The 26,123-nt window shown below is 47.8% G+C and overlaps 1 protein-coding gene across 1 annotated transcript in view; it reads right to left on the bottom strand.

The window, feature by feature from the left end:
• The window catches only part of hcn2b (hyperpolarization activated cyclic nucleotide-gated potassium channel 2b), a 73,070-nt gene that overhangs the window by 42,606 nt on the left and 4,341 nt on the right, over positions 1–26,123 (bottom strand). The window contains exons 3-4 of the mRNA XM_056277139.1: positions 18,480–18,641; positions 6,746–6,964 (exon numbers count right to left, since the gene is read on the bottom strand). Of these exons, the coding sequence (XP_056133114.1) occupies positions 6,746–6,964; positions 18,480–18,641 (381 nt within the window). The remainder of the gene's footprint in view (positions 1–6,745; positions 6,965–18,479; positions 18,642–26,123) is intronic.

The raw sequence follows: 26,123 nt of genomic DNA, 5'->3' as shown, positions 1-26,123 counted from the left end.
CCCCCCCCCTCGGAAGCCCATGGTCTCCATGGTCTTTAATAACCTCACTCACAGAGGCTGAGAGAAACAGTTCAAATATAAACATACATTGACTTGACTTGACTTGACTTGACTGTCGAAGGTGACGTTCATTCCCCCTTCCTGCTTAAATGCACACATGCATACAGTATCAGCAGAGACATCCATTGTAAATAGCTATTCTCCATTGCCAAGATGAGCCACTTCTAATTCTCCCTGCCACCAAACCAATGCCCAAACCACCCACCTAATTCAGCTCTAACCATGCTTCCCTTCATTCCCAAGTAATGAGCACTTAGTTTTGCTGGAAGGACTCCCAGCAGCTCGCCTACTGCACTCCTCCAGAAATTTTTTTTTAAATCAAATACAGGAAGATTTAAGTCATTTCGTTAAAACTGACAAATTCTCCGCTATTAGCAGTGCGTTAGCGACAAGGGAAATGCTACCAGAGTGGCAACGTGTTCACCTCATTCAATCAAGTCTGGGGATAAGCTGGGAAGCTCCTATTAAGCGGCTTCTGCCTTGGGATTCACTTTGCAAAGTCTCAGTTAAAATGAAATAATGCCTTTCTCTCTCTCTGTATCTATCTCTTTCCCTCTCTATTAGTCTGTCTGTCTCCCCTCAAAAGTATTGTAGAAGAAACTGAGTTTTATTCAATGCTCATGTTCTCAGCATCAGGCTCGGACCAGTGTCCATGTCAGTCAAGTCTGTGAAATGTGTGGTGAGATACAGATACCCCCATGTGCATAAAAACCCCCCAAAAGATAAAAAATAAATAAAAACGGTTCTATCTATTATAGATAAAACTTATTTATCTTAAGAAGAAGAAATTAAATGTTTTCTGATGTGGCAAAGGGTACTGGACTACATCCTATTAGGGCTTCCAAGCGGGTTGTGAGGGAAGCGGGAAATGCTAAGAAATCCGGGGAAATCCCTTTCTTAAAGGCTTTATCACCCAAAACAAAGGCGGTGAATCTGCAGAAAAAGGTGCAATCAACTATAGTTAATAAGGAAAAGCGTGAAAGCCTTGCTGAGGTCATTATCATTACAGATTGAGAGTAACAAGGGCTGTGGGCGATGATGGCAGGGTTGCCTGTCATCCCCAGTGCCAGTGCTCTGACTCACCCTGGATCACTGCTAACCAGAGGGCTGCTCGCATGCGCACACACACACACACACACACACACACACACACACACACACACACACACACACACACACACACACACACACACACACACACGACATAAGATACTCCCATAAGCCATTATAGATCACAGGCACATGCACTGATCATACACATACAACAAGCTTATCAGTGTTTAAAACAGATACATACAGTACTTCTACAGTCATTTTTTAACCCCTGCTGGAAATTTTAAGGGTGGAAATTATTATTTTTTTATGCATCTTCCCCCCCTTTTTCCCCCCAATTGTACTTGGCCAATTACCCCACTCTTCCGAGCCTTCCGGGTCACTGCTCCACCCCCTCTGCCGATCCGGGGAGGGCTGCAGACTACCACATGCCTCCTCTGATACACATGGAGTCGCCAGCCTCTTCTTTTCACCTGAGAGTGAGGAGTTTCGCCAGGGGATGTAGCATGTGGGAGGATCACGCTATTCCCCCCAGCTCCCCCTCCCCCCGAATAGGCACCCTGACCGACCAGAGGAGGCGCTAGTGCAGTTACCAGGACACATACCCACATCCGGCTCCCCGCTCGCAGACACAGCCAATTGTATCTGTAGGGGCGCCCAACCAAGCCAGAGGTAACACAGGGATTCGAACCGCCTTCCCTGTGTTGATAGGCAACGGAGTAGACCACTACACTACCCGGATGCCCCCTGGAAACTATATTTTAAAGAGGCTGGTCTGCCCAAACTTCTTGCACCAGCAGTAGTTATTTCACTGAAGCCTAAACTCGTCAGTACATGTAGTATCTAGTATGTCTGATACAGCTCAGATCATCCTCCTTGGATTTCATCAATAAGGCTAAAGGTTTAAAATCAGACTCTATGACAGTAAATAAAGACAAGGCGGAAGTTGGATCCCCTGCAATATTTATTTAAAACTATCACATGTATTGCATTTCTGAAATCCAATCTGTTCCCCTCTGTCCATGGACTTGGTGAGGCGGAGGTTTTTTTATTTTATTTTTATTTATTTTTTAAATCTTTATTGGACATAAAGCTGCTGCATGGCATACAGGCATGATACATGGCTGTCACTGTAAGCTGACACAGAGGGAAAGGGGGGAAATTGAATTGGCCCTCCTGTTAATGGGCCATGTCATTTGAACGTCGAGGCACAGGATGTGACAAGACATATTTCTGCGTGTGTGTTTGTGTGTGTGTGTGTGTGTGTGTGCTTTTGTGTGTGTGTCAGAGATAGACGAGAGTGGGAGAGAGAGAGAGAAAGGGGCAGGGAGAGAGGGAGCGAGAGAAGGACAGGCAGAGAGAGAGGGACAGAGAGAGAGAAAGGGACAGGGAGAAAGAGGGAGGGAGAGCGTGCTTACATAAAGTCTTTGACCTGTGTGTTTGTGTGTGTGTGTGCATTTGTGCTTGTATGTGTGCATGCATGTTTGCATAGTATCCTGAGTAAAAATGAGTTGACTTCAAATTTCCCCTACGGGGATCAATAAAAGTATCCTGTCATGATGGTTTGAACATGTTGACAGTCAGATATGAGTGATAGATGTGTTGTAAGTCCATAAAAGTTTGGCTTACATTTGATACATTGATATATCTAAGAGAAAATGGGCTTATGTCTCATTTGTAGGTGTCTTGGGCTCCTGTCTGTATAGGGCATGTCTGAATGTTCAATGTTCGATCAGTCCTTCCAAGCTACCAAAACATCTGTGTGTCAGGTCAGGCCTCAGAGGTTCTCCGGGTCACAAAGTGAGCAGTAACTTAAGTTACTGTGTGACGTGTGGAGGCCACATGGGTCGGCACTCATCATGAGAGGCTGCAGCGGGTCACATCTCTCTCCTCTCAGAGCTATTTAGCAGCGCAGCTCCACTGCTCTTGAGGGACTGGGGACAGCAGGGAGAAGTGACAGGGGGACGAGGATGAGGAGCGGGAGTGCAGTTATGCAACAGCTAATGGTCTCTTGTGTCCTCTGGCAGATGGTGTATCGCCCATCAGTCAGGGACGGATGGACGGACGGATGGAGCAGTGAGGGAGGGGAAAGGTGCTGTGGGATAACATGGGATGATGGCACCTGTCATCTCAATGTGAAAGAAGGGATGGCAAAGAGACATTAGCCTGCTGCTGCTGCTGCCTGCTGCTTTGTTGGTTTTACCATTCTGGGTTTTGCGGGGCATCTACAAGTGCACATATACACACTCGCACCCATACACAAAGCGCTGTAACGTGGGCTGTCCATTTACACTTCAGAAACCAGAGACCCTAAGCCAATTGGAGCAAAGATAACCATTTTAAACCCTGTCCACCATGCCTAGATGCAGCTCTCACCGCGCTCGCTGTCAATAAGACATTTTTTTGACATCGAGCTCAAACAGGCACGTTGAGGCATCACTATTTGCCTATCACTGTTTCCAAATGGTGTGCGTGTTTGCATACACATTCCCATGTTAATATAGAAGAGAGTGACTCTCTTCTGTGTTTTGCTGTTGTCATTTTCCACCAGTGTGCGCCTATCTCACGCTGTATTTGTGTGTTTGTTCAGATTCCTCACAGCTGGACCTGTGAAAGCCCATCACCGAAACAATGCACCATGTCTGTTCTATTAAATCGGAAACGTGAATTTTGTCTAGGGCATATAGGTAGTGTAGTGGTCTATTCTGTTGCCTACCAACATGGGGATCGCCAGTTCGAATCCCCATGTTACCTCCGGCTTGGTTAGGCGTCCCTAAAGACAGAATTGGCTGTGCCTGCGGGTAGGAAGCTAGATGTGGGTATGTGTCCTGGTCGTTGCATTAGCGTCCCCTCTGGTCGGTCAGGGTGCCTGTCCAGGGAGGAGGGGGAACTGGGGGGGGAATAGTGTGATCCTCCCATGCGCTATGTCCCCCTGGTGAAACTCCTCACTATCAGGTGAAAAGAAGCGGCTGGCGACTCCACATGTATGGGAGGAGGCATGTGGTAGTCTGCAGCCCTCCCTGGATCGGCAGAGGGGGTGGAGCAGCGACCGGGACGGCTCGGAAGAGTGGGGTAATTGGCCAAATTCGATTGGGGAGAAAAGGGGGAGAGTGGAAAATTGTATTTTGTCTAATTTCTACAGTGTCAGACTACATCTCCCATTGGATACAGGAATCTTTAAATGCAGACAAGACAACATGCCTGGTGCCGGAGCTATTATGACATTGCTGTCGCAACACTGAGCGGGATGCTAACTGTTTACTCTGTTTTGTGTCAATAGGACACCAGACCGTCGCCGGCGTTTAGATTATCTTATGCAAAGAATCTCTTTTGTCAGGGTGTGTGGGGATGAATGTGACCCATAGCTCTGTCTCCAGACAGTAATCTGATGGCGGGAGTCACTGCAGACTACAGTACAGCACAGCTGAGTTCACTGGTTAATGGTGAACAAAACAGTCATGGGCCTGGAGCGGGCCGGGACGTGGGCTGAGCTGTCCTAGTCTAGCCTAGCAGGGCTATGCCACTTGGGTCATTATTTCGCTGTTCCACATCATGGATGAAGTGGAGCACGGAGCCGAGGGCGGCTCCAGCATTGGGAACTGATTCCCACAACTGTCACAGTCACTCTGAGCTACAGTGGAAATGTCAAATTAAAGTAAAGTGTGAACTATAAATGGCTTCTGATTTCGGAAATGCATTTTTAAGTTGATTTGATATATAGACCTTGTGGAGAGATTGTAAAGACGCTGGTCATACGTCATGGATCTGGTGTATAAAGGCTTCATTATGCAGTTCACTACATTATGCATGTAAACACACAACCATTTGTACCACAGGAGATTTACTTCTTGTTTGAACCCAACATCGTTGCGGATGCTTGCTGATATAATGACCTAGAAAAAAAACCCAAGATAATTGTCTCTCAAAGATGATGCACAAGCAGGCCGTGAGCACCGAGGAACCAAATAAAGAGAGTAAAAGCCTTGAGTTGAATCCGAAACAGTTGATGACAGACGGACGAAAGCCAAATTATCCTTTGTTCTCAGTGTTAGCCAGATGCCTCTATTAGACAACAAAGCTTGGCCAATTGCCGTGCTGCGTTTGGATATGTCCGTGCATGTGTATGCGCCTGCGTGTGTGCGAGTGACAGCGAGCATGAGGCACTTCCACATCACCAGTGATCTAAGAAAGCTAACAAGACAGACAACGGCAATAACATCGTGCCCTTGTGAGAGAGGAGTACCCCCCCCCGACACACAAACACACATATATACACACACACACACACACACAGACACCAGAAGCTTTTGATCTGCCAGCGTGTGGAGATGACAGCCAGCCAAGGCTCGGCGAGCTGAAACCATGAATACAGAACTATTAGAACAGATGGCGTTCCCATCAAAGTGTATGGGAATCAAATGAGACGATGCGCTCTGGCCAAATCAGATGTGACAACCCTGTCAATATTGTCTTGCATTGTTGGGGCCAAGTGCTGTATATTAAATCTAAAGAGTCACTTAAGAAGGCTATAGACTTGTTCGGCCCATCTGGATACTTGCAGGGTTACAAGCTTACACACTGCCGATGCCTCCAGTCTCCTCCCGTTATGCCGACTAACCATGACACGCTTATGGATTCTTACCACTGTAAGGTTTGCGGCTGGCGGTAACAGTTAAGTATGTTTATCATGTTTATGTTTATTGGCCATGTAAGGTGGCACATACATGGAATTTGACTCCGGTTTCGTGGCTCTGAGTACTTAACATAGAATAACAACACAACAACACAACGATCTTCGGCTATATACACAAGGATTGACTCTATACATGTGAAATAAGAGGCGATAAAGTGCAATGGTGCAGAGAATATATCAGAGATGCTGAAATAAGTGTTAGCAGGTTACTTACATACATGCCTGAGGTAGATGGACATGACAGAGCGTACCAGTATATGTAAAATGTACAGTACACTATATACAAAATGGTTGGATTTATTTGACAGTGTTAAGCGCTCATTTGAATGACAGCCCGTGGAAAGAAACTGTTTTTATATCCGGTTGTTTTGGGGTACAGTGCTCTGTAGCGCCTACCAGAGGGGAGGAGTTGGAACAGGTTGTGACCAGGGTGTGATGGGTCTGCAATGATGTTGCCTGCCTGTTTCCTGACTCTGAAGGTGTATAGGTCCTGAATGGAGGGCAGGTTGGCACAAGTGATTTTCTCTGCACACCCAACTGTCCTAAGTATGTAACTAAGGTAAAAGTATGTAACTAAGTATGTAACTATGTAACTAAGTATATAAAAGTCAGCATGGGTAACATTGTGATTGGTAAAGAAAAATACCGTGTAGATGTTCATGCTCACGAATGATCAAGAGGTACATGGTTTTATTAGGAGACTATAATATTTCATTTGATTTTATTTCAGATATCTCCAACACCACGAGGTTATCTTTGGCACTTAACCAAGCGGGAAAAGAAATGATTCAAATATATGTTTAATCCAACTTGCTGTGTTGAACTTAACTTTGCAAGAATTGTCTGTTGTGAACTAGATGCGATAACAGAAGACTTACATGGTCCTATGGCTAGGCGGGCCGAGGGCAGAACACAAAACATCAGCTTGTCTGTCTTTACCTTTTCCTGGTATTGACGTCTAGAAGAGTCCAGGGACTGGATGAGTGCGGTGGCGTGACCGATGAACATGGCGTAGCAGGTGGCTCCTACGATCATACTCAGCATGGTCAGCCAGATATCCGACATGCTCTCCGGGGCCTGGCGTCCGTAGCCAATACACAGCATGTGGCTCATGGCCTTGAAGAGCGCAAAGGAATACAGCTCACTCCATGAATCGTTCTAGTGTGTGTGTGGGGGGGGGGGCAGTGGTTTAAGTGGAAGGATGTACAGATGGCAGAGGGTTGGGGTTGGGTGGGGGAGAGCAGAGACAGAAATCTGATCAGGAAACACTTCTTTGATGAAACAGGTCATCTGAAAGAGCGATGGCATTCTGCTTCAGCGCCGACAGTCACACACTTTCATTTTCCTTTACATGCCACATTGACTTCGATCTGACGGCCCGGGCCTGTGTTCTCCACTGCCAAAAGCAGACTGTTAAGGTACATTATAGAGAAAAATAAAGGAGGTGCAAGTGAGAGAGGTGGAGAGAGGGAGTGTGTGTTCATAAGAGAGGGTGAGGGGCACACACACGGAGAACAAGAGGACATATGGAGTCTCCAAGGTGAGACGGTTGAGTGTCTCTCTGATTGTCACATGCTTGGCATATGATTGACAATCATGGTGGCCTATCCTTGTCTAGAGCAGACGGAAGAGAGGAGAAACTGTGGGGTAATATACATCCGCCTGCCCCAGTTGACTCTTGATTGCTGGCAATCACATAGTAAATTAAAAATGTTCCAGTGGTACATTCGTTACGGAAAAACTTCCAGTGTCTTGTAATCCATTGCAGAGGCACTGCCTTACCTCGCCTCCTCCCTGCGGTTCATGCGCTATCCAGAGATCATCTGTGTGTGTGTGTGTGTGTGTGTGAGAGAGAGAGAGAGAGAGAGAGAGAGAGAGAGAGAGAGAGAGAGAGAGAGAGAGAGAGAGAGGGAGAGAGAGAGAGAGTGTGAGTTCTTGTTAAGCTATATTTGTGAGGACCAACTTAAGTTTTTAATCATAAGAGCAAGGACATTTTTGCAAAGTCAGAAAATTTGGCCGGTCCTCAATTCTTCATTGAGCTCGTTAAGAGTTAGGACTTAGGTTTTGCATGTGTGTGTGTGTGTGTGTGTGTGTGTGTGTGTGTGTGTGTGTGTGTGTGTGTGTGTGTGTGTGTGTGTGTGTGTGTGTGGAGGACAGGGGTGAAAGGGGTTGTCTCTGCTTCTTTGTGTGCGAGTGTGTGTGCATGCGGCGAGTGTCTACTTGTCCTACCTCATCCAGCTCTGTGACGAGTGGTCACCTCAAACACTGATTGACTGCCTCTGGTTGGACTCTTATCTGCTTTGTGTTTCGCCTGCCTCCATTTGCATTTCATTTGAGATTCAAATGCAGACGGTTTTGAGGGAGGCAAGAGAGGGTGTGATGCAAGGAGCCGCCATGAAATGGTTTTTCAGATGCGGCCGAGATGGGGAGATGTGAGGAAAATTAGGGAGATATAAAGGTGATTTGCTCAGGGGGGAGGGAGGAGGAGATGATGGGAGAGCTCAGCAGCTAGCAGTGAAGCAAAAAGCGAACACAACCATTAGTACGAGGCGACTGACTGTTCATTTCCAACAGATCCAACCCCTGGTCTTGTTTGAGTTTCATTTCAGGCGTCCAGGTAGCATGGCGGTCTATTTCATTGCCTACTAACACGAGGATCACTGGTTCAAATCCCTGTTTTACCTCCGGCTTGGTCAGGTGTCCCCACAGACACAATTGGCCGTGTCTGCGGGTGGGAAGTCGGATGTGGGCGTGTGTCCTGGTCACTGCACTAGCGCCTCCTTTGGTCGGTTGGGGTGCCTGTTCGGGGGGAGGGGGAACTGGGGAGAATAGCATGATCCTCCCATGTGCTACGTACCCCTGGTGAAACTCCTCACTGTCCGGTGAAAAGAAGCAGCTGGCGACGCCACATGTATCAGAGGAGGCATGTGGTAGTCTGCAGCCCTCCCCGGATCAGCAGGGGGGTGGAGCAGCGACCGGGATGGCTTGGAAAATAGGGTAATAAGCCAAGTATGATTGGGGAGAAAAAAGGTGGGGGGAGAAAGAATTGACCTCTCTAATTCTAAATAATAGACACGGCAAATCCATGGCCCGTCTCAAGCAACAGCTCGTACCTATGGGCTGTAAGGCGTTAAGTTTCACAGCCAGCTTTGTAGCTTTATCTTACCTCCACCGACTCCCATGACACATAGCATCGTCTTAAACCTTCACCTTAAGCCTCAGTTTCAAAGTAAACCCCAACCTTTTTGGCCAATGAAATCAAGGACTGCGTCTCACACTATGACTCCCTCCACAGCTTAGTGCCAGTAACTCCAGAGCCATTTCAAATCCTTGTGTTTCAGTGACCCAATCCCCATCACCACCTTCACTGACCTGGGTGTTTGACATAGGCAGGCGTGAATCCCTCCAGTCATCCATCAGCATGCGGTCCATGGAACATCGCCGTTAGAAAAATGACAGCAGCAGGAGCCCGTAAGCCAGAGCTCAGAGACCAAAATACAAATACACACGCTTGGCCTCAACACGTCAACCTGTATGTCTGTGTTGCTGTCTCTGTCTCTCTCACTCAGACCCCCCCCCACACACACACACAGTCTTCCAACAGAGAGATGCAGTAATACAGCACCCGTGTCCTTAGCCTCGCATTTCTTAATGAGTTTGGTCATTGATGAATATTCTGTGTCTCGACTATGGAAATGTCTGCCCTTTACTGAGCGGCAATAACCAAGTAGCAGCAATAATGGATTTCATGAAATGGTTTAATCCCACTACGTCTCTATGATCTCACATCCATCTATCTAACCATCCAGCCATCCGTTGTGTCCTTACGGTTGATTAAAATACAGCCTAGAAAGAAAGAGCCTGTAGACTGTTTGCGACTATGCCTGCATTTCATCTATGAGACAACATCCCAGTGTCTAGACTGTCGGGACACCGCCAGTAGTTTGTACTTCCCTGACACACATGCAGAGCCTGGCTCCATTGATCATCTCAGGGTAAAGCATGCACAAACTTGATGATCACAAGTCTGTAGGTGTTTGAGTACATGCATGTGTGGTGTGTGTGTGTGTGTGTGTGTGTGTGTGTGTGTGTGTGTGTGTGTTTGTATCTGTGCATGTGCACGCTCACATTTGCATGGCTGTGTGATTGCATTTGTGTGTGCTCCCTGGGTGTGAGGAGGAATTCTATGATCAGAGGAGTGGAGACATGGGGGAGATGAGCCCCTCTTTCTCCCCAGTCCCCTACAGCAATAATGCATATCACGAAGTCAAGAGCAGTGCTGCACAGGCGAGTCTCTGTCTTCTGCTCTGATTTATACACTTCTGAAACATGGCTACACAGCTGGAATAAGATGAACATGTTCAAATATGCCTTTCCACGAAGATGGAGCAAGAAGACACCATCCATCCATCCATTATCCAAACCGCTTATCCTGCTATCCTGCTCTGAGGGTCGCAGGATGCTGGAGACTTTCCCAGCAATCATCAGGTGGCAGGTGGGGAGACACCCTGGACAGGCCGCCAGGCCATCATAGGGCCGACACACACACACACACACACACACACCTAGGGACAATCTAGTAAGGCCGATTCACCTGACCTACATGTCTTTGTACTGGGGGAGGAAACCGGAGCACCCGGAGGAAACCCACACAGACACGGGGAGAACATGCAAACTCCACACAGAGGACGACCCAGGATGAACCACAATATTGGACTACCCTGGGATTCAAACCCAGGACCTTCTGCCTGTGAGGCGACTGCAGCAACCACTGCACCACTCTGCCGCCCACAAGAAAACACAAAGGTCTGTAATATACACTGCTCAAAAAAATAAAGGGAACACATAAGCAATGCAGTGTAGCTCCAAGTCAATCACACTTTTGAGATATCAACCTGTCCAGTTAGGAAGCAACACTGATTTGTGAATCAATTTCACCTGTTGGTAAATTGTAAATTGGTAATTGGTAATAATTGTAAATTGGTAAATTGTAAATTGCAAGACAACCCCTATAAAAGGAATGGATTTGCAGGTGGTGGCCACAGACCATTTGCCTGTCCTCATCTTTTCTGGCCGATCTTTGGTTAGGTTTTCATTTTGCTAGTGCCCTCACCACTAGAGGTGGCATGAGGCGGTATCTGCAACCTACAGAAGTTGCTCAGGTAGTGCAGCTCATCCAGGATGGCACATCAATGCGTGCTGTGGCAAGAAGATTTGATGTGTCTCCCAGCACAGTGTCCAGAGCATGGAGGAGGTACCAGGAGACAGGCCAGTACACCAGGAGACGTGGAGGGGGCCGCAGGAGGACAACAACCCCGCAGCAGGACCGCTATCTTTTCCTTTGTGCAAGGAGGAACAGGAGGAGCACTGCTGGAGCCCTACAAAACGACCTTCAACAGGCCACTAATGTGCAGGTTTCTGCTCAAACAGTGAGAAACAGAATGCATGAGGATGGTATGAGGGCCCGACGTCCACAATTGGGGCCTGTGCTCACAGCCCAACACCGTGCAGCCCGATTGACCTTTGCCAGAGAACATCTTGGTTGGCAGATTCGCCATTGGCGCCCTGTGCTCTTCACAGATGAGAGCAGGTTCACACTGAACACATGTGACAGACGTGAGAGAGTCTGGAGACGCTGTGGAGAACGTTCTGCTGCCTGCAACATCCTCCAGCATGACCGGTTTGGCGGTGGGTCAGTGATGGTCTGGGGAGGCATATCCTTGGAGGGCTGCACAGACCTCTACGTGCTAGCCAGAGGTACCATGACTGCCATTAGGTACCGAGATGAGATCCTCAGACCCATTGTCAGACCATATGCTGGTGCAGTGGGCCCTGGGTTCCTGCTCATGCATGACAATGCTCATCCTCATGTGGCCAGAGTGTGTCAGCAGTTCCTGTATGTCGAGGGCATTGATGCTATGGACTGGCCTGCACGTTCCCCAGACCTGAATCCAATCGAGCACCTCTGGGACATCATGTCTCGTACCATCCGCCAACGCGATGTCGCACCACAGACTGTCCAGGAGTTGACCGATGCCCTGATCCAGGTCTGGGAGGAGATCCCTCAGGAGACCATCTGTCGTCTCATCAGGAGCATGCCCAGACGTTGTAGGGAGTGCATACAGGCACGTGGAGGCCACACACACTACTGAGCCTCATTTTGAATCGTCTTGAAGAATTTCCACAGAAGTTGGATCAGCCTATGTTCTCATTTTCCACTTTGATTTTGAGTATGATTCTGAATCCAGACCTTAATGGGCTAATGATTTTGATTTCCATTGATCATTCTTAGGTTATTTTGCTCTAAACACATTCCTCTGTCTAATAAATAAAGATTTTCAGCTGAAATATTTCATTCATCGAGGTCTATATTGTGTTTTTAGGTGTTCCCTTTATTTTTTTGAGCAGTGTACGTTCACTGTGCAAAAAAAAAAAGTAATTTTCTTTCCTGAACTTGAAACTAGTCAGAGTGATTTATTGGTGTCATTATAACATTTACCAAAATAAAACAACATTGTTACTTTTGCTATAATCATGCCCTATTTCCGCCCAATCCCTCCTTGGAGAGAAGCCCATGGATAATGAATGGAGCACATACAGTAACTTCAGCTGAAGTTCCTGTGGATGAATAGTAACACTCTAGAAGGGAAATCTTGATGCATCCCTCTAAGTACAATAGAGGATTTGCCACAATAAGTGCAATACATTTAAGGCAGTTCACAGGATGTACTGGTGGCTGGGTGTGCTCATGTTCTTTGGTCTGTATTGTCCATCCATCCATTATCCAAACCGCTTATCCTGCTCTCAGGGTCATGGGGATGCTGGATCCGAGCAGCCATTGATCTGTATTGTAGAGATCCCCCCCCCTTTTCTCCCCAGTTGTACTGGGACAATTACCCCACTATTCCGAGCCGTCCCAGTTGCTGCTTCACCCCCTCTGTCAATCCGGGGAGGGCTGCAGACTACCACATGTCTCCTCCGATACACGTGGAGTCACCAGCCGCTTCTTTTCACCTGACAGTGTGGAGTTTCACCAGGGGGACGTTGCACATGGGAAGATCACGCTATTCCCCCAGTTCCCCCTCCCCCCTGAACAGGCATCGCGACCAACCAGGGGAGGCGCTAGTGTAGTGACCAGGAGACATACCCACATCCGGCTTCACACCCGCAGACACAGCCAGTTGTGTCTGTAGGGACGCCCGACCAAGCCGGAGGTAACACGGGGATTTGAATCGGCGATCCCCGTGTGGGTAGGTAACGGAATAGACCGCCATGCTACCCGGACGCCCAGTATTGTAGAGATTTAAATATCTGGTACCACCTTAATAAATAAAGGGCGTGATCAATAATACAAACACCACCTCCATGTGTTCCAAAACTGTCGCATAGTCCGTCCTGACTCCTGTCTGTCTTCACTTTATCTGAATAAAAAAATTAATTCAGCTACAGTTTGCTTGGATATTGACATTTGCCCCCTGTATAATCGAGGTTTGGGGGACAAATATACAGTGTATATACATGCAGAGCATGTGAATGGCACTGTAAGGGGCTTCTTGGTCATAAAAAGTAGTTGTCACACACACACACACACAAATACATGCACATACAATTTTGACTTAGTAACTGCCCATTACCCTTATTCACCCTGACAGGCCTGCAAGCGAGTTAGAGAGCTTCAGTAATTGAATAAATGGAGGATGTCCTTATTAGCTTTAAGAGCGAGGGGTTTCCTGGAGCACTGTCTTGCCAGAGCTCCCTCATTCGATGCTTCTGTGTATGAAGAAGAAAGAAAGAAGGCGACTTTATTTTGTCACTGTATTCCTACAATTAAATGTGTTCTCTGCATTTAACCCATCCTATTGTATAGGAGCAGTGGGCAGCTGCAGCGCGCAGAGAGCAACTCCAGTTCTTCTTTCTATTGAATTGCTCAGGGGCACAGGCAGGAGTATTAACCCTAACGTGCATATCTTTCTTTTTGGCGCCATGGTGGCGCAGTGGTTAGCACGGTCGCCTCACAGGAAGAAAGTCCAGGGTTCGTGTCCCAGGGTAGTCCAACCTTGGGGGTCATCTCGGGTCGTCCTCCATGTGGAGTTTGCATGTTCTCCCCGTGTCTGCGTGGGTTTCCTCCAGGGGCTCCGGTTTCCTCCCACAGTCCAAAGACATGTAGGTCAGGAGAATTGGCCATACTAAATTTGTCCCTAGGTATAAATGTGCATTTGTGTGTGTGTGTGTGTGTGTGTGTGTGTGTGTGTGTGTGTGTGTGTGTGTGTGTGTGTGTGTGTGTGTGTGTGTGTGTGTGTGTGTGTGTGTGTGTGTGTGTGTCGGCCCTGTGTGATGGCCTGTCGGCCTGTAAAGGGTGTCTCCCCACCTACCGCCCAGTGACTGCTAGGATAGGCTCCAGTATCCCCGTAACCCTGAGAGCAGGATAAGTGGTTCGGTTAATGGATGGATGGATGCATGTCTTTTTGATGGTGGGAGGAAACTGGAGCACCCGGAGGAAACCCACGCAGACATGGGGAGAACATGCAAACTCCACACAGAAAGGACCTGGGACAGCCTGGGGTTCGAACTCAGGACCTTCTTGCTGTGAGGCAACAGCGCTAACCACTGGGCCACTGTGGGTGTGTATGTGCACACACATATAGGTATCACAGCCACATGGGCCGGTGTATTCTGAAATGTGGTTACAGCAACTGCTCGGTGTCCCCTTGCCAGATTATCATCGTCTATGTAAACAACTTATACAATATGCGTGACTCTCCTCTACGCATGGAAAAACAAGGGCTGAGCCCCAAAGAGAAACGATGAGAAAGAGAGAGGAAGAAGGAGAGGGAGCGAGCGAGTGAGAGAGCTTTGGCAAGAACAAGTGATCAAGAGAATAAATTCTGAAAGAGTGAAAGATTGGCTTCTTTTTAGTGTTGTTGATCTGTGAGACTGTGGCGATGGGAAGATGGGTACAAACCACCTGTCATTGGCTTACATAACAGGCCATGAGGATCTTATTTGATTTAATCACTGTGCAGCAGAGTCCTGCTGTAAGTCTGGCTTATAATAACCACCGCCGTCTGCGCGCACACATCACCTGTAAGTCACAGAGACTGTCTTTGACAGTTTCAGGAGAAAGGTACAGTAACTACCACCGTCTACTGTACAGGAGGAGGAGAGAGAGCTGGAAGGAGGCTATTTGATCTATCGCTTTGAAATGTTGTCTCTTTCTCACACACACACACACATATACACACATACATACACACGCTCATGTGTAGGTGCAAGTGAAAGAATCTGTGAAATCCTGTTTAAGTGGAGCATCCGGGTGGCATGGCAGTCTATTCCGTTGCCTACCAACACAGGGATCGCCAGTTCGAATCCCTGTGTTACCTCCAGCTTGGTCGGGCGTCCCTACAGACACAATTGGCCATGTCTGCGGGTGGGAAACCGGATGTGGGTATGTGTCCTGGTTGCTGCACTAGCGCCTCCTCTGGTCGGTCGGGGCACCTGCTCGGGGGGGAGGGGGAACTGGGGGGGGAATAGCGTGATCCTCCTACGCGCCACATCCCCCTGGTGAAACTCCTCACTATCAGGTGAAAAGAAGCAGCTGGCGACTCCACATGTATCAGAGGAGGCATGTGGTAGTCTGCAGCCCTCCCCGGATCAGCAGAGGGGGTGGAGCAGTGACCAGGGCGACCCGGAAGAGTAGGGTAATTAGCCAGATACAGTTGGGGAGGAAAAGGGAGGAAAAAACAAAATTCTGTTTAAGTCTCCTTTTCTCTTCATTCTGTACCAACATCTATCCCTCGCCACAGCCGGGGGCCACATTAGCAGAGCAGAAACACAGACATTTCTGGGACTAGATGTCCGATGCAGTCAGACAGGCTGCAGGCTGCAGAGAGATGCTTATTGAGGCAGGGTCTCCAGTGGCGTGGGGATGAGATCATTTAACGCTACGTCCCCCCGTGTAAACAGATGTGAATATCAAGATGTATGTTTGAAACCCTTTTTTTTTTTCAGAGAAGGCTGGATAGTGTAATGGGTTTATTTCAATTCAGGTCAGTGTTTTAAAGTGTTTTGTTTTTTGTTTTTTTTTGTGACCTGTCTGTCTTATCCAGTCTGTGCTCTCATCCAAGACATTTTACCACGATGGGAGACAATAAAAGTAACCTTGAACCTTAAATTGATCAATACACAAAGCTGTTTGGCAACTGGCAAGAAAATACTTGCAAAACGTCGGGCCGATAGGCATTTTTGAGGGCAGTGTGCAGGGGTAAAGCTGAAGTCGCCAGGATGGGGCCAGACTTCTTCATTCACACACATCGAATATTAAGTTTTGTGGTATGTCAGTGTGCCGTGCCTAATGTCTCTTTAGTCTTAGACAGACTGAGGCAACATGAAGAGATGGCACACCGTAATGCAACAGCCCCCTGCTTAGCCTGGTAGAGGAGATTTGTGCATGTGTGTTTTTGAGATAGAGTCAGAGAGAGAGAGAGAGAGAGAGAGAGAGAGAGTAGAAATGAGGGAGAAAGATGGATAGAGACAAAGAAACAGAGAAGCAGCAACCCAAGTGCTGTCCCCTGAGGTACTTGGGTGTGAGATCCATCTGTTCCTGGAGGTCTCACGCACACACACACACACACACACACACACACACACACACACACACACACACACACACACACACACACACACACACACACACACACACACACACACACACACACACACATACACACACACACACACACACACGTCAACAGAGAAGCACTCTCGGGGCTCGAGTGTGTCTCGTGTACTATGTACCAAACCTCAAATGTTCGCTTAGCATATGAAAAATTCTTAAGGACACAGCCCTGGACTGAAAATAACAGACAGAAAGAACAGTCCAGTCTGCTGGATGGTACACGAGACAACTCTGTTGTTGCTTTTAAGTTGCATTAGAAAATATATATGATCAGCCAGCACAGCTTATACTATTTACATCTTAAATCGCTGCAGCTATGAAGTAACAGAATCAGCTTATTAGAGACATTTAACATTCCTACAGCGATGCATTGGCTACGTCTGTTGAACCAGACTAATTTCTGCCTCTAGGCCTTACTCATGCAGCTCCATATCCAGATGAGTGAGTGAGTGAGAGAGAGAGAGAGAGAGAGAGAGAGAGAGAGAGAGAGAGAGAGGGAGAGAGAGAGAGAGAGAGGGAGAGAGAGAGAGAGGGAGAGGGAGGTTTTTGTCAATGGGAAAATGCATGCCTGTTTGTATGCATGCAATATTTGCAACTCAAAAAGTAGGTGTGCAAAAGGCCGGTGCAGAGCTTCAGGCCTACGTGTATCGCGGCTCGTGTCCTCCTGATCGCCCTTTCCCTCCACTCCTGGCTTTCACCGGCCTTCAGCCTGTTCCCTCTGGGGAAAAGAGGTGGCTCCACTGACAGGATGAAAGGCCACCCTTTCAAAATCACATTATCTCTGCATTTTTTTTGTGGGCAGCAGGGAACTACCTGATGTTGTATGTTTTTTGGAAGCAAAGGTTGCAAGCTAGCTAATAACGCGGGCGTAATCCGCAGTGAGCTTTGCTGACATGTGGAGAAGTGACCCGCGCTCCACAGAGAGGTCTGCCTTTTAGGCCGAAATATAAAACACAGCAGAGGAGAAAAGTCCAAAAATGCAGCGTCCAAAAAAAAAAGAATAAAATTTATTTGCTATGAATAAAATGTCCTCATTGTTCAAGACTTTGCCTGATGATAGCCGCCAAATCAAATGGTATTTTGAACAAATAAACAGTAAATACATGTTCGATGTTAGGAGAGGGTCATGCTGTTTTTGTATGACTTTTATTTTTCATAAAGTAGAAGAAAGGATGATGGCCAAATGCCACTGGTCTGCCATGAGAAAAGACTTCTGGGGAAGAAATAGAAAAGAACAGAGCAGGGAAGACAGCTGCTGAAGAACAAACTACATGAAATGAGAGGTGAACAAATGAAAGGGAGAATGAGAACCACACCCTTATCTCACAGTCTTCCTCCCTCTCCCTTCTGCTGCTCCGTCAAGACTCCTGAGTCTGGCCAGGAGCATCTTAACTGAGGCAGGTCCTCTGTGTGCTTCCTCTCTCTCTCTCTCTCTCTCTCTCTCTCTCTCTCTCTCTCTCTCTCTCTCTCTCGCTCGCTCGCTCTCTCTCTCTCTCTCGCTCTCTCTCTCTCTCTCTCTCTCTCTCTCTCTCTCTCTCTCTCTCTCTCTCTCTCTCTCTCTCTCTCTCTCTCTCTCTCTCTCTCTCTCTCTCTCTCTCTCTCTCTCTCTCTCTCTCTCTGTGTGTGTGTGTGTGTGTGTGTGTGTGTGGACAGCAGTCTAAATAGAATGAGATGTCTCCAAAATAAAAGACTGTCTGTCTGCCTGTGACACAAAGTGTGAAATATGTTTCATCTTTAATTTTTCTGCTAATTGATATGCTGAGCACCCTTTCAACATACACGTTTCTGTGATTGTGTCACTAGGAAGGAGAGAGATAGATCGCTAGATAGATAGCAAGAGAGAGAGATATAGATCGATAGAAAGAGAGAAAGCGATAGATAGAGAGAGAATAGACAAGAGAGCGAGACACACACACCACACACACACACACACACACACACACACACACACACACACACACACACACACACACACACACACACAGACATGTCTCTTACCACCATTTTGTTGAGGGAGACCCAGCAGTCCGAGGGGAAGTCCTGCAGCATGGGGACCAGGAACTGCAGACAGCCATCCCAGTGACACAGCAGCAGCATCATACCAATGAGGTTAAAGATACGCATCACAGCACTGGCCAGGTCATAGGTCATGTGGAAGATCTATCAGGGGCAGAGCATGGGGTCAAATAGACGGGGGAGGGGGGGGTTAGAGACATGGAGGGGTGCAAAGCGGGGGAAAAGAAATGGAAAGGTCGAAAGAAAAGGAGAGTGGGATTGACACATGAAAAGACAGGGAGTGGCATCGGAAGTGGAGGAGAGAGACACACTGGTTTACTGATGTGCAGCCTACGTGTAACAGCAAGCCAGTACAACCCTTTGCATGTGACAAATCATGGAGCCTGTAAACTATCACACCCAGTGGAGAGAGAGTTTGAGGAATCAGCGTGTGTGTGTGTGTGTGTGTGTGTGTGTGTGTGTGTGTGTGTGTGTGTGTGTGTGTGTGTGTGTGTGTGTGTGTGTAACTGTACAGGCTACATTCAAGTTCAACTTTATTGTCATTGTCATGTGTATTTGAATACAATGATATTTCTATGCTCTGGTTCTCTCTGCCTTAACACAAAGGATACAAGGACACATTATCCCCCCCAAAAAAACCAAAACACCACAGGAGAGGGCACCCAGGTAGGGTGGCCATCTATTCCATTGCCTACCAACACAGGGACCGCCGGTTCGAATCCCCATGTTACCTCCGGCTAGGTTGGGCGTCCCTACAGACACACTTGGCCGTGTCTGCGGGTGGGAAGCTGGATGTGGGTATGTGTCCTGGTCGCTGCACCAGCGGCTCCTCTGGTCGGTCGGGGCGCCTGTTCGGGGGGAGGGGGAACTGGGGGGAATAGCGTGATCCTCCCACGCACTACGTCCCCCCTGGTGAAACTCCTCATTGTCAGGTGAAAAGAAGCGGCTGGCGACTCCACATGTATTGGAGGAGATATGTGGTAGTCTGCAGCCCTCCCTAGATCGGCAGAGGGGGTGGAGCAGTGACCGGGACGGCTCGGAAGAGTGGGGTAAATGGCCAAATTCAATTGGAGAGTTGAGCTTGATACCATGATTTTAATGTGCAAGTATACTTTTACTCTTATGTTTTATTGTTTAATTTTACATTCTTTATTTTATCATGTTTTCTTTACATATATTTTTATATTCATGCGTCACTTTTTTTTTTTTTTGCATTTTAAGCTTGTGCGGCACTTTGGTTCAACTGTGGTTGTTTTAAATGTGCTATATAAATAAACTTGACTTAAAAGTTCAAGTAGTGCTGATGCAGACTGGCCCCATGACTATGAAGAAGATGATTGCTCTTCCTCCTAGAAGCCTTGTCAACACAGCCCGGGCCTGCGGTGGTCTTGTCTTAAGCAGGATAAGGGATCCGCTCATGTGAGAGCCCATTTGTTTATAGTCCAAACCAATGGTTGGCGGTGTGTGTGTGTGTGTGTGTGTGTGTGTGTGTGTGTGTGTGTGTGTGTGTGTGTGTGTGTGTGTGTGTTCAGGTGAAGGATGGGGTTAATTTGGTTAGGTGGAAGTGTGTGTGTGTGTGTGCGCGCTGTGTGCATGTGCTTAGTGTCAGACATGTAATTATTTCAGAAAGCCAGCTTTGGTGGGACCATTTAATGCCTCCCTAGATTATAAACAAAGTGTCATCCTCCACCTGTGACGGGAGAGTTGCCCTACATGGGAAGTGGGCCAGATGCTTTTTACGAGTCTCTGTGTGTCTGTGTGCATCTGGGTGTGAGTGTGTGTTGTGTGCATGCATGTGTGCGTTCCCGTGCGTGTTTGAGTCTCCGTGCATGTGTGTGTTTATGCGCGCGTGAGTGTGATCCAGCGTAGGTGTCTGAGGAGGCCAGCGTCGGTGAGCCAATTCGATGCTTCTCTAAATCATAAACAAAGGCTCGTTCTCCATCTGAGACAGGACGACTGCTCTACATCTGAACCAGGCCAGACACTTTGTGTGAGCTTGCAGGCATGCAGTTGTGTGTGTGTGTGTGTGCTTGTGTGTGTGTGTGTCTCCGCTTCTGTTGTGTATTGACAGTTTGGTAGCTCGATCTGAGGAGCAGCCTGGCTGGAAAAAGGTCTGGTGATTCATTCCATCGCCGTACAAGTACTTGCAGCCGCTGAGACTCAGGGCTCCTCTAGATCTCAAAACCTGCTCTTGTGCAAAACTCAGCTGTGCAAAATGTCCACGGCACGTTACAGTGACTTTTAAGTGCAAAGACTGTCTAGAGGAGAAAAAAAAGAGAGGCAACTTTGCATGAAACCCCACACACACACACGCACTCGACTCCCTCAGCACACACAGATACACACAGACATACAAAGCAGCTGTATACCTACACCACGAGCTTGGGTAAGGGCCACGCCCAGAAAGACCTCCTGAGATGTGTGTACATGTGAGAGAAGATGTTATTGGTTTTTTGATTATTCTATTTTCAGGACGCTCAGAATTTGGTGGATGATATAGTAGTCAAGAGTGATAATAATGAAATAAGAAAATTCAGGGTTTTTATTTTTCTGGATTTTTCTTTCTTTTTCTCCCCAGTTGTACCTGTCCAATTACCCCACTCGTCCGAGCTGTCCCGATCTCTGCTCCACTCCCTCTGCCGGTCCGGCGAGGGCTGCAGACTACCACATGCCTCCTCCGACACGTGTGGAGTCGCCAGCTGCTTCTTTTCACCTGACAGTGAGGAGTTTTGCCAGGCGGACGTAGCGTCTGGGAGGATGACGCTATTCCCCCCTGTTCCCCTTAAACCCTGAACAGGTGCCCCGACCGACCAGAGGAGGCGATAATGCAGCAACCAGGACACATACCCACATCCGGCTTCCCACATTCAGACACAGCCAATTGTGTCTGTAGGGACACCCGACCAAGCTGGAGGTAACACGGATTTGAACCGGTGATCCCTTTGTTGAAAATTCTGTTTGTTTTTTTTAATCTGTGACCACCAGTGGCCTCAGGTTGACTAGAGAAGAGAGGAGGAGGCACGCTGTGAGGCCCTTCCCTGTGATTAGGAAGGGTTCCCTTCATGATTAATGAGCCCATAGAATTAATATTCCCCCTGACGCTATAGGACGGTACGTGGGCATGTGTCACTGTCATACCACAATCTGGGTCAGGCCGCATCGCTGTGACCAGAATTCGCAGGCTGGAAAACACAGACAGAATACTCTGTACTAGTCCTCTTCATCATTCAGTATGGTCTCATTTGGTCCAGGCAGATTTCAATGATAACATGTTTGAGAAGATCAGTCGACCAGATCAGAAGTTAACGTAGAAAGATGGGAGGAGTGATTATGATATGTCAGTTTGTTTGCTTTTTGTCTGTTTTTTTTTCCACATTTTAATTAAATTATGTATTCCCAGACTGCTCCCATCCATCCATCCTCTAACTACCTTGGGTAAAAGGCCACCTCTGGGCAGGCCAGCTATTTAGGAAGCTTTATACCAGCTTCCTTTATCAGGATATGGCTCTGGTTGTTCCCGACAACCAGTGTGACGGCCCTGTGATGGCCTGGCGGCCTGTCCAGAGTGTCTCCCCACCTGCCGCCCAATGACTGCTGGGATAGGCTCCAGCATCCCCACGACCCTGAGAGCAGGGTAAGTGGTTTGGATAATGGATGGATGCTCCCGACAATACTTGAGCCCTCTGCCCTCTTGCATCAGCCACACCAAAATTAAAGATACACACACTTGGTTAAACACACACACACACATCATCATCATCATTATCCTCATCGGTGGTCACTCGGGGTCAAGTATGACTGTCCTCCCTCTGGGTCCTCAGATGGGTGTAGAGGCCAATCCTGGAGCCGCATAATGGGAAGAACGCCTGCATGTGACAGCATTTTACGTGGAGCGGCTGATGTGCCTGCAGCCACCACACGGTCCTTGGCAGGGGGTGGCCAGAGTCCAATGGCAAGGAGAACCAAGACGATTGGGGACCACCCTCTGTTGCAGCCTTCATCCGCCTTCACTGCCATTGTGATGTGGAGACATCGTCCGCCAGTGCCGCCACTGAGGTCTTTGTTGGCTCATGCTTCATCTGGAACCTCGCCCTCGACCTATCCGCCTTGGGTGACCCTACCGGGAGCCAAGCCCCGGACGGCACAGCTCTTGGGATGATTGGCACACGCAAGCTTCTCCACCATGACAAGGTGGTGATCCAAGAGAAGACACACATGCACACGCATGTGCACAAAACAAGAACACTGAGACACAACAACACTATTGTTATATCAATAGTGATTTTTTTAAAGAGAGAAAGTAAGCTGCACCATTATCCTGCTCATTCTTTCTTTTCTACTTATTTTGAGCAAAATCCATGTCCGCTTCTCGGCTTTAACTCTGCCTTGGCTGAACAGTGGTGAAATGATCTCCGCACCTCAGTCATCTTTTAGGAAATCCCCTCCCAGTGAGCTGCGTAAAGCTGAGCTTGCGGGGGGGAGGGGGACACGGCCAGGCAGATTTGAAATGAGCTGAGAAGAGCCAAGCTCAGCTGAAAATCAGCTGATCTGAGCCCAGCCGCACCGAGGCCAAGCAAAGAGGAGGCGCGCTCAGCCGCATATGGATGAATCAGTAATTAGGGGTTTTGTAAAGCTCAAATTACCACTCCGCGATCAAGAAAGCAGTTGTTCCTTTGAGTGGAGTAAAGGAACACACACACACACACACACACACACACACACTAAAATTGAGACACCTGGGGCGTCCAGGTAATGTAGCGGTCTATTCCGTCGCCTACCGACACATGGATCGAGGGTTCGAATCCCCGTGTTACCTCTGCTTGGTTGGGCGTCCCTGCAGACACCATTGGCCATGTCTGCGGGTGGGAAGCCGGCTGTGGGTATGTGTCCTGGTTGCTGCACTAGCGCCTCCTCTGGTCGGTCGAGTGCCTGTGTGTGTGTGTGTGTGTGTGTGTGTGTGTGTGTGTGGTGGTGGTGGTGGTGGTGGGGGGGGTAGCCGTGGGATCCTCCCACGTGCTATGTCCCCCTGGAGCAGCGATCAGGACGGCTCAGAAGAGTGGGGTGATTGGCCAGATACAATTGGGGAGAAAAGGTTGGGAGAATAAATACATAAATAAATGAATAAAATGGAAATACCTTTCTATAACACATATCATATGCTGTGCATTTTATAGCTGTGAATGGTCTGTGATGGATCTGTCTATAGCTACTCATATTTGCTGAGATGTACTGAAATCAGAGCCGTGATGGGTGGAAGTACGGTAGAACTGCGGGGATGAGCACATGCTTTATTTTAGGGAAAATAAGTGACATTATGCATATCCGCAGGCTATAGTCATTTGTGCCCACATCACTAATTATTTTCCAAGTGCAAAATAGCTTTATGTGAATAACTGAATGCAGGATGAGATGTGACTAATTGATCAATAACTAGATAATGCCAAAGTACATTCTGTCGAAACATTGTAAAAACTCAATTTCCTGTTTTGCAGGCCGCAGGCAATTACAACAAATTACTGTTGTGTGGATTTTTAGTGTTGGAACAAGTTTTTAACAGATTCCACTGAGGCCATGCCTTTTATCTCTGTGCTGTGAATGGACCCACCAGGGAGCAAGTCCACAGCGATATCCCCCTACACTACTTAACTTCATTTCCATTACTCTTCAAAACAGTCAGATTGCATTAGTACCAATAGCTGGCCTATTTTCCAATTCAAATATGTGTACACACCTCATTGTGGTAGGGACACGCTGCTGAGAAGTTATCACAGCCGGGCTGCAGCTTACCCCCATCCATACATCCGGCATGATGATCAGTATACAATCACACTGACTGACTAGATAGTACACTGACTTTGTTCGGTTGTGGATAGAAGGTGACCCAGGCAAGGATCATTATGAACATGGGAGTATTTTGTGACACGGAGGCGTTCTGTGCATGTCATTGAGAGCACCATGTGAAGCTGCAGAAACTGAACACACTGCATGATGCGAGAGCTACATGTTATTCTCTCCCCCCCACCACCTTTTTCTCCCATATCGTACTTGGCCAATTTTCCGTATTTTGCATCGCTGCTCCAACCTCTCTGCCAATCTGGGGAGGGCAGCAGACTACCACATGCCTGCTCCGATACATGTGGCGTCGCCAGCGGCTTCTTTTCACCTGATAGTGAGGAGTTTCGCCAGGGAGGCATAGCACATGGGAGGATCACACTATTCCCTCCACTACCTCCTTCCCCCTGAGTAGGCGCCCTGGCCGACCAGAGGAGGCGCAAGTGCAGCGACCAGGACACATACCCACATCCGGCTTCCTACCCGCAGACACGGCCAATTGTATCCGCAGGGATGCCCAACCAAGTCGGAGGTAACACGGGGATTCGAACTGGTGATCCCTGTGTTGGTAGGCAACGGAATAGACTGCCATGCTACCCGGACGCCCGCTACATATTATTCCAATGGAGAAGGAAGCGTTCTGGTTAGCAAAAACTAGGAGGGCTTGTAGAGAGAGTTTGCCATATTTTGGTGTCATACATTTCTATTTGTGTACTTTTGACAATATTAAATAGTAGTTTTGGTAGTCCAGTGCCAGATCTGAATGGCCATCTTGACACACATGGCCAAGCCAGATAACACACAAGTGAGAGGACAACAACACCACTGGTTTGGAGGCACACAGACAGAGATTAGAGGCAGAAGTGATAAAACCGACCCACGCCTCAGTCTATCTTTTCCTTATTTCTCCCCCGCTATGTCCCATATAGACGCACACACATGCACACACGCACACACACACACACACGCTCTCTCTCGCACATACACACACTTTAACACCATCAAGGCCACACCAGAGCAACTCTGCATAGCACGGCCCATCTCTGTGAGCAGGAACCTGCAGAAGGGTCTAGCTGATGAAGTTTCCAGAATTCACAAAGCTGGTGGATCGACAGTGGTGTCGATGGCCTGAGTCAGCATTAGAGCATTCATTGCCCAAACACCTATCTATAACATCTTCCCTCTACAAGGGAATACATTCTTGTAAACAGTTTATTTAAAGCTACACTATGCAGATTTGGCATAGTAGCAGCACTTATTTGCTGCAAGCAGTACTTACTTGGTGCTTTTACAGTAATGAAAGCCTACGCCAAAACATCTTTTTTTTATGTTTACCAACATGTATACTTCTGCTTCTACTTCTTAAGCCTCTGGCTCCTCTAGGGAGCATAGGCCATTGATGAATGTCCTCCATGTCACTCGGGTGGGGACAAGTTAATACACCGTCATGTATTGACCTATTCAGGACTATTGAAGACGCATTAGCACTTGCCCTTCACGACTGTGCAAGAGCCCTCTTTGTTTTTGTCCATTACGTACAGTATCTCAATTTGCAAGAAGGTTGGTGGCACCAGTCAGACCGCCGCAGTGGAGGCTCTGGCAGTGAAACGTCTTGGTGTATTGCAGCATTTCCCCCAGACTTTTCCCCAGGTAGGCTCCCCAAAGCTACAGGTGCTGTGGCGAATGAATTGTTTATTGACATTTTTATTTTCAGTTGTTTTTATTTCCCTTTGTTGGGTGGTAAGTTATCTTAAGTTAAAACGGTACTGAATGTCCAGTGGCTGCAACTGTATA

Source organism: Lampris incognitus, chromosome 3 (genome assembly GCF_029633865.1).
Source record: "Lampris incognitus isolate fLamInc1 chromosome 3, fLamInc1.hap2, whole genome shotgun sequence".
Classification (NCBI taxonomy): Eukaryota; Metazoa; Chordata; class Actinopteri; order Lampriformes; family Lampridae; genus Lampris; species Lampris incognitus.
Note: the sequence above shows the minus strand (reverse complement) of the source record. Positions and strands in the feature narration are given on the sequence as shown.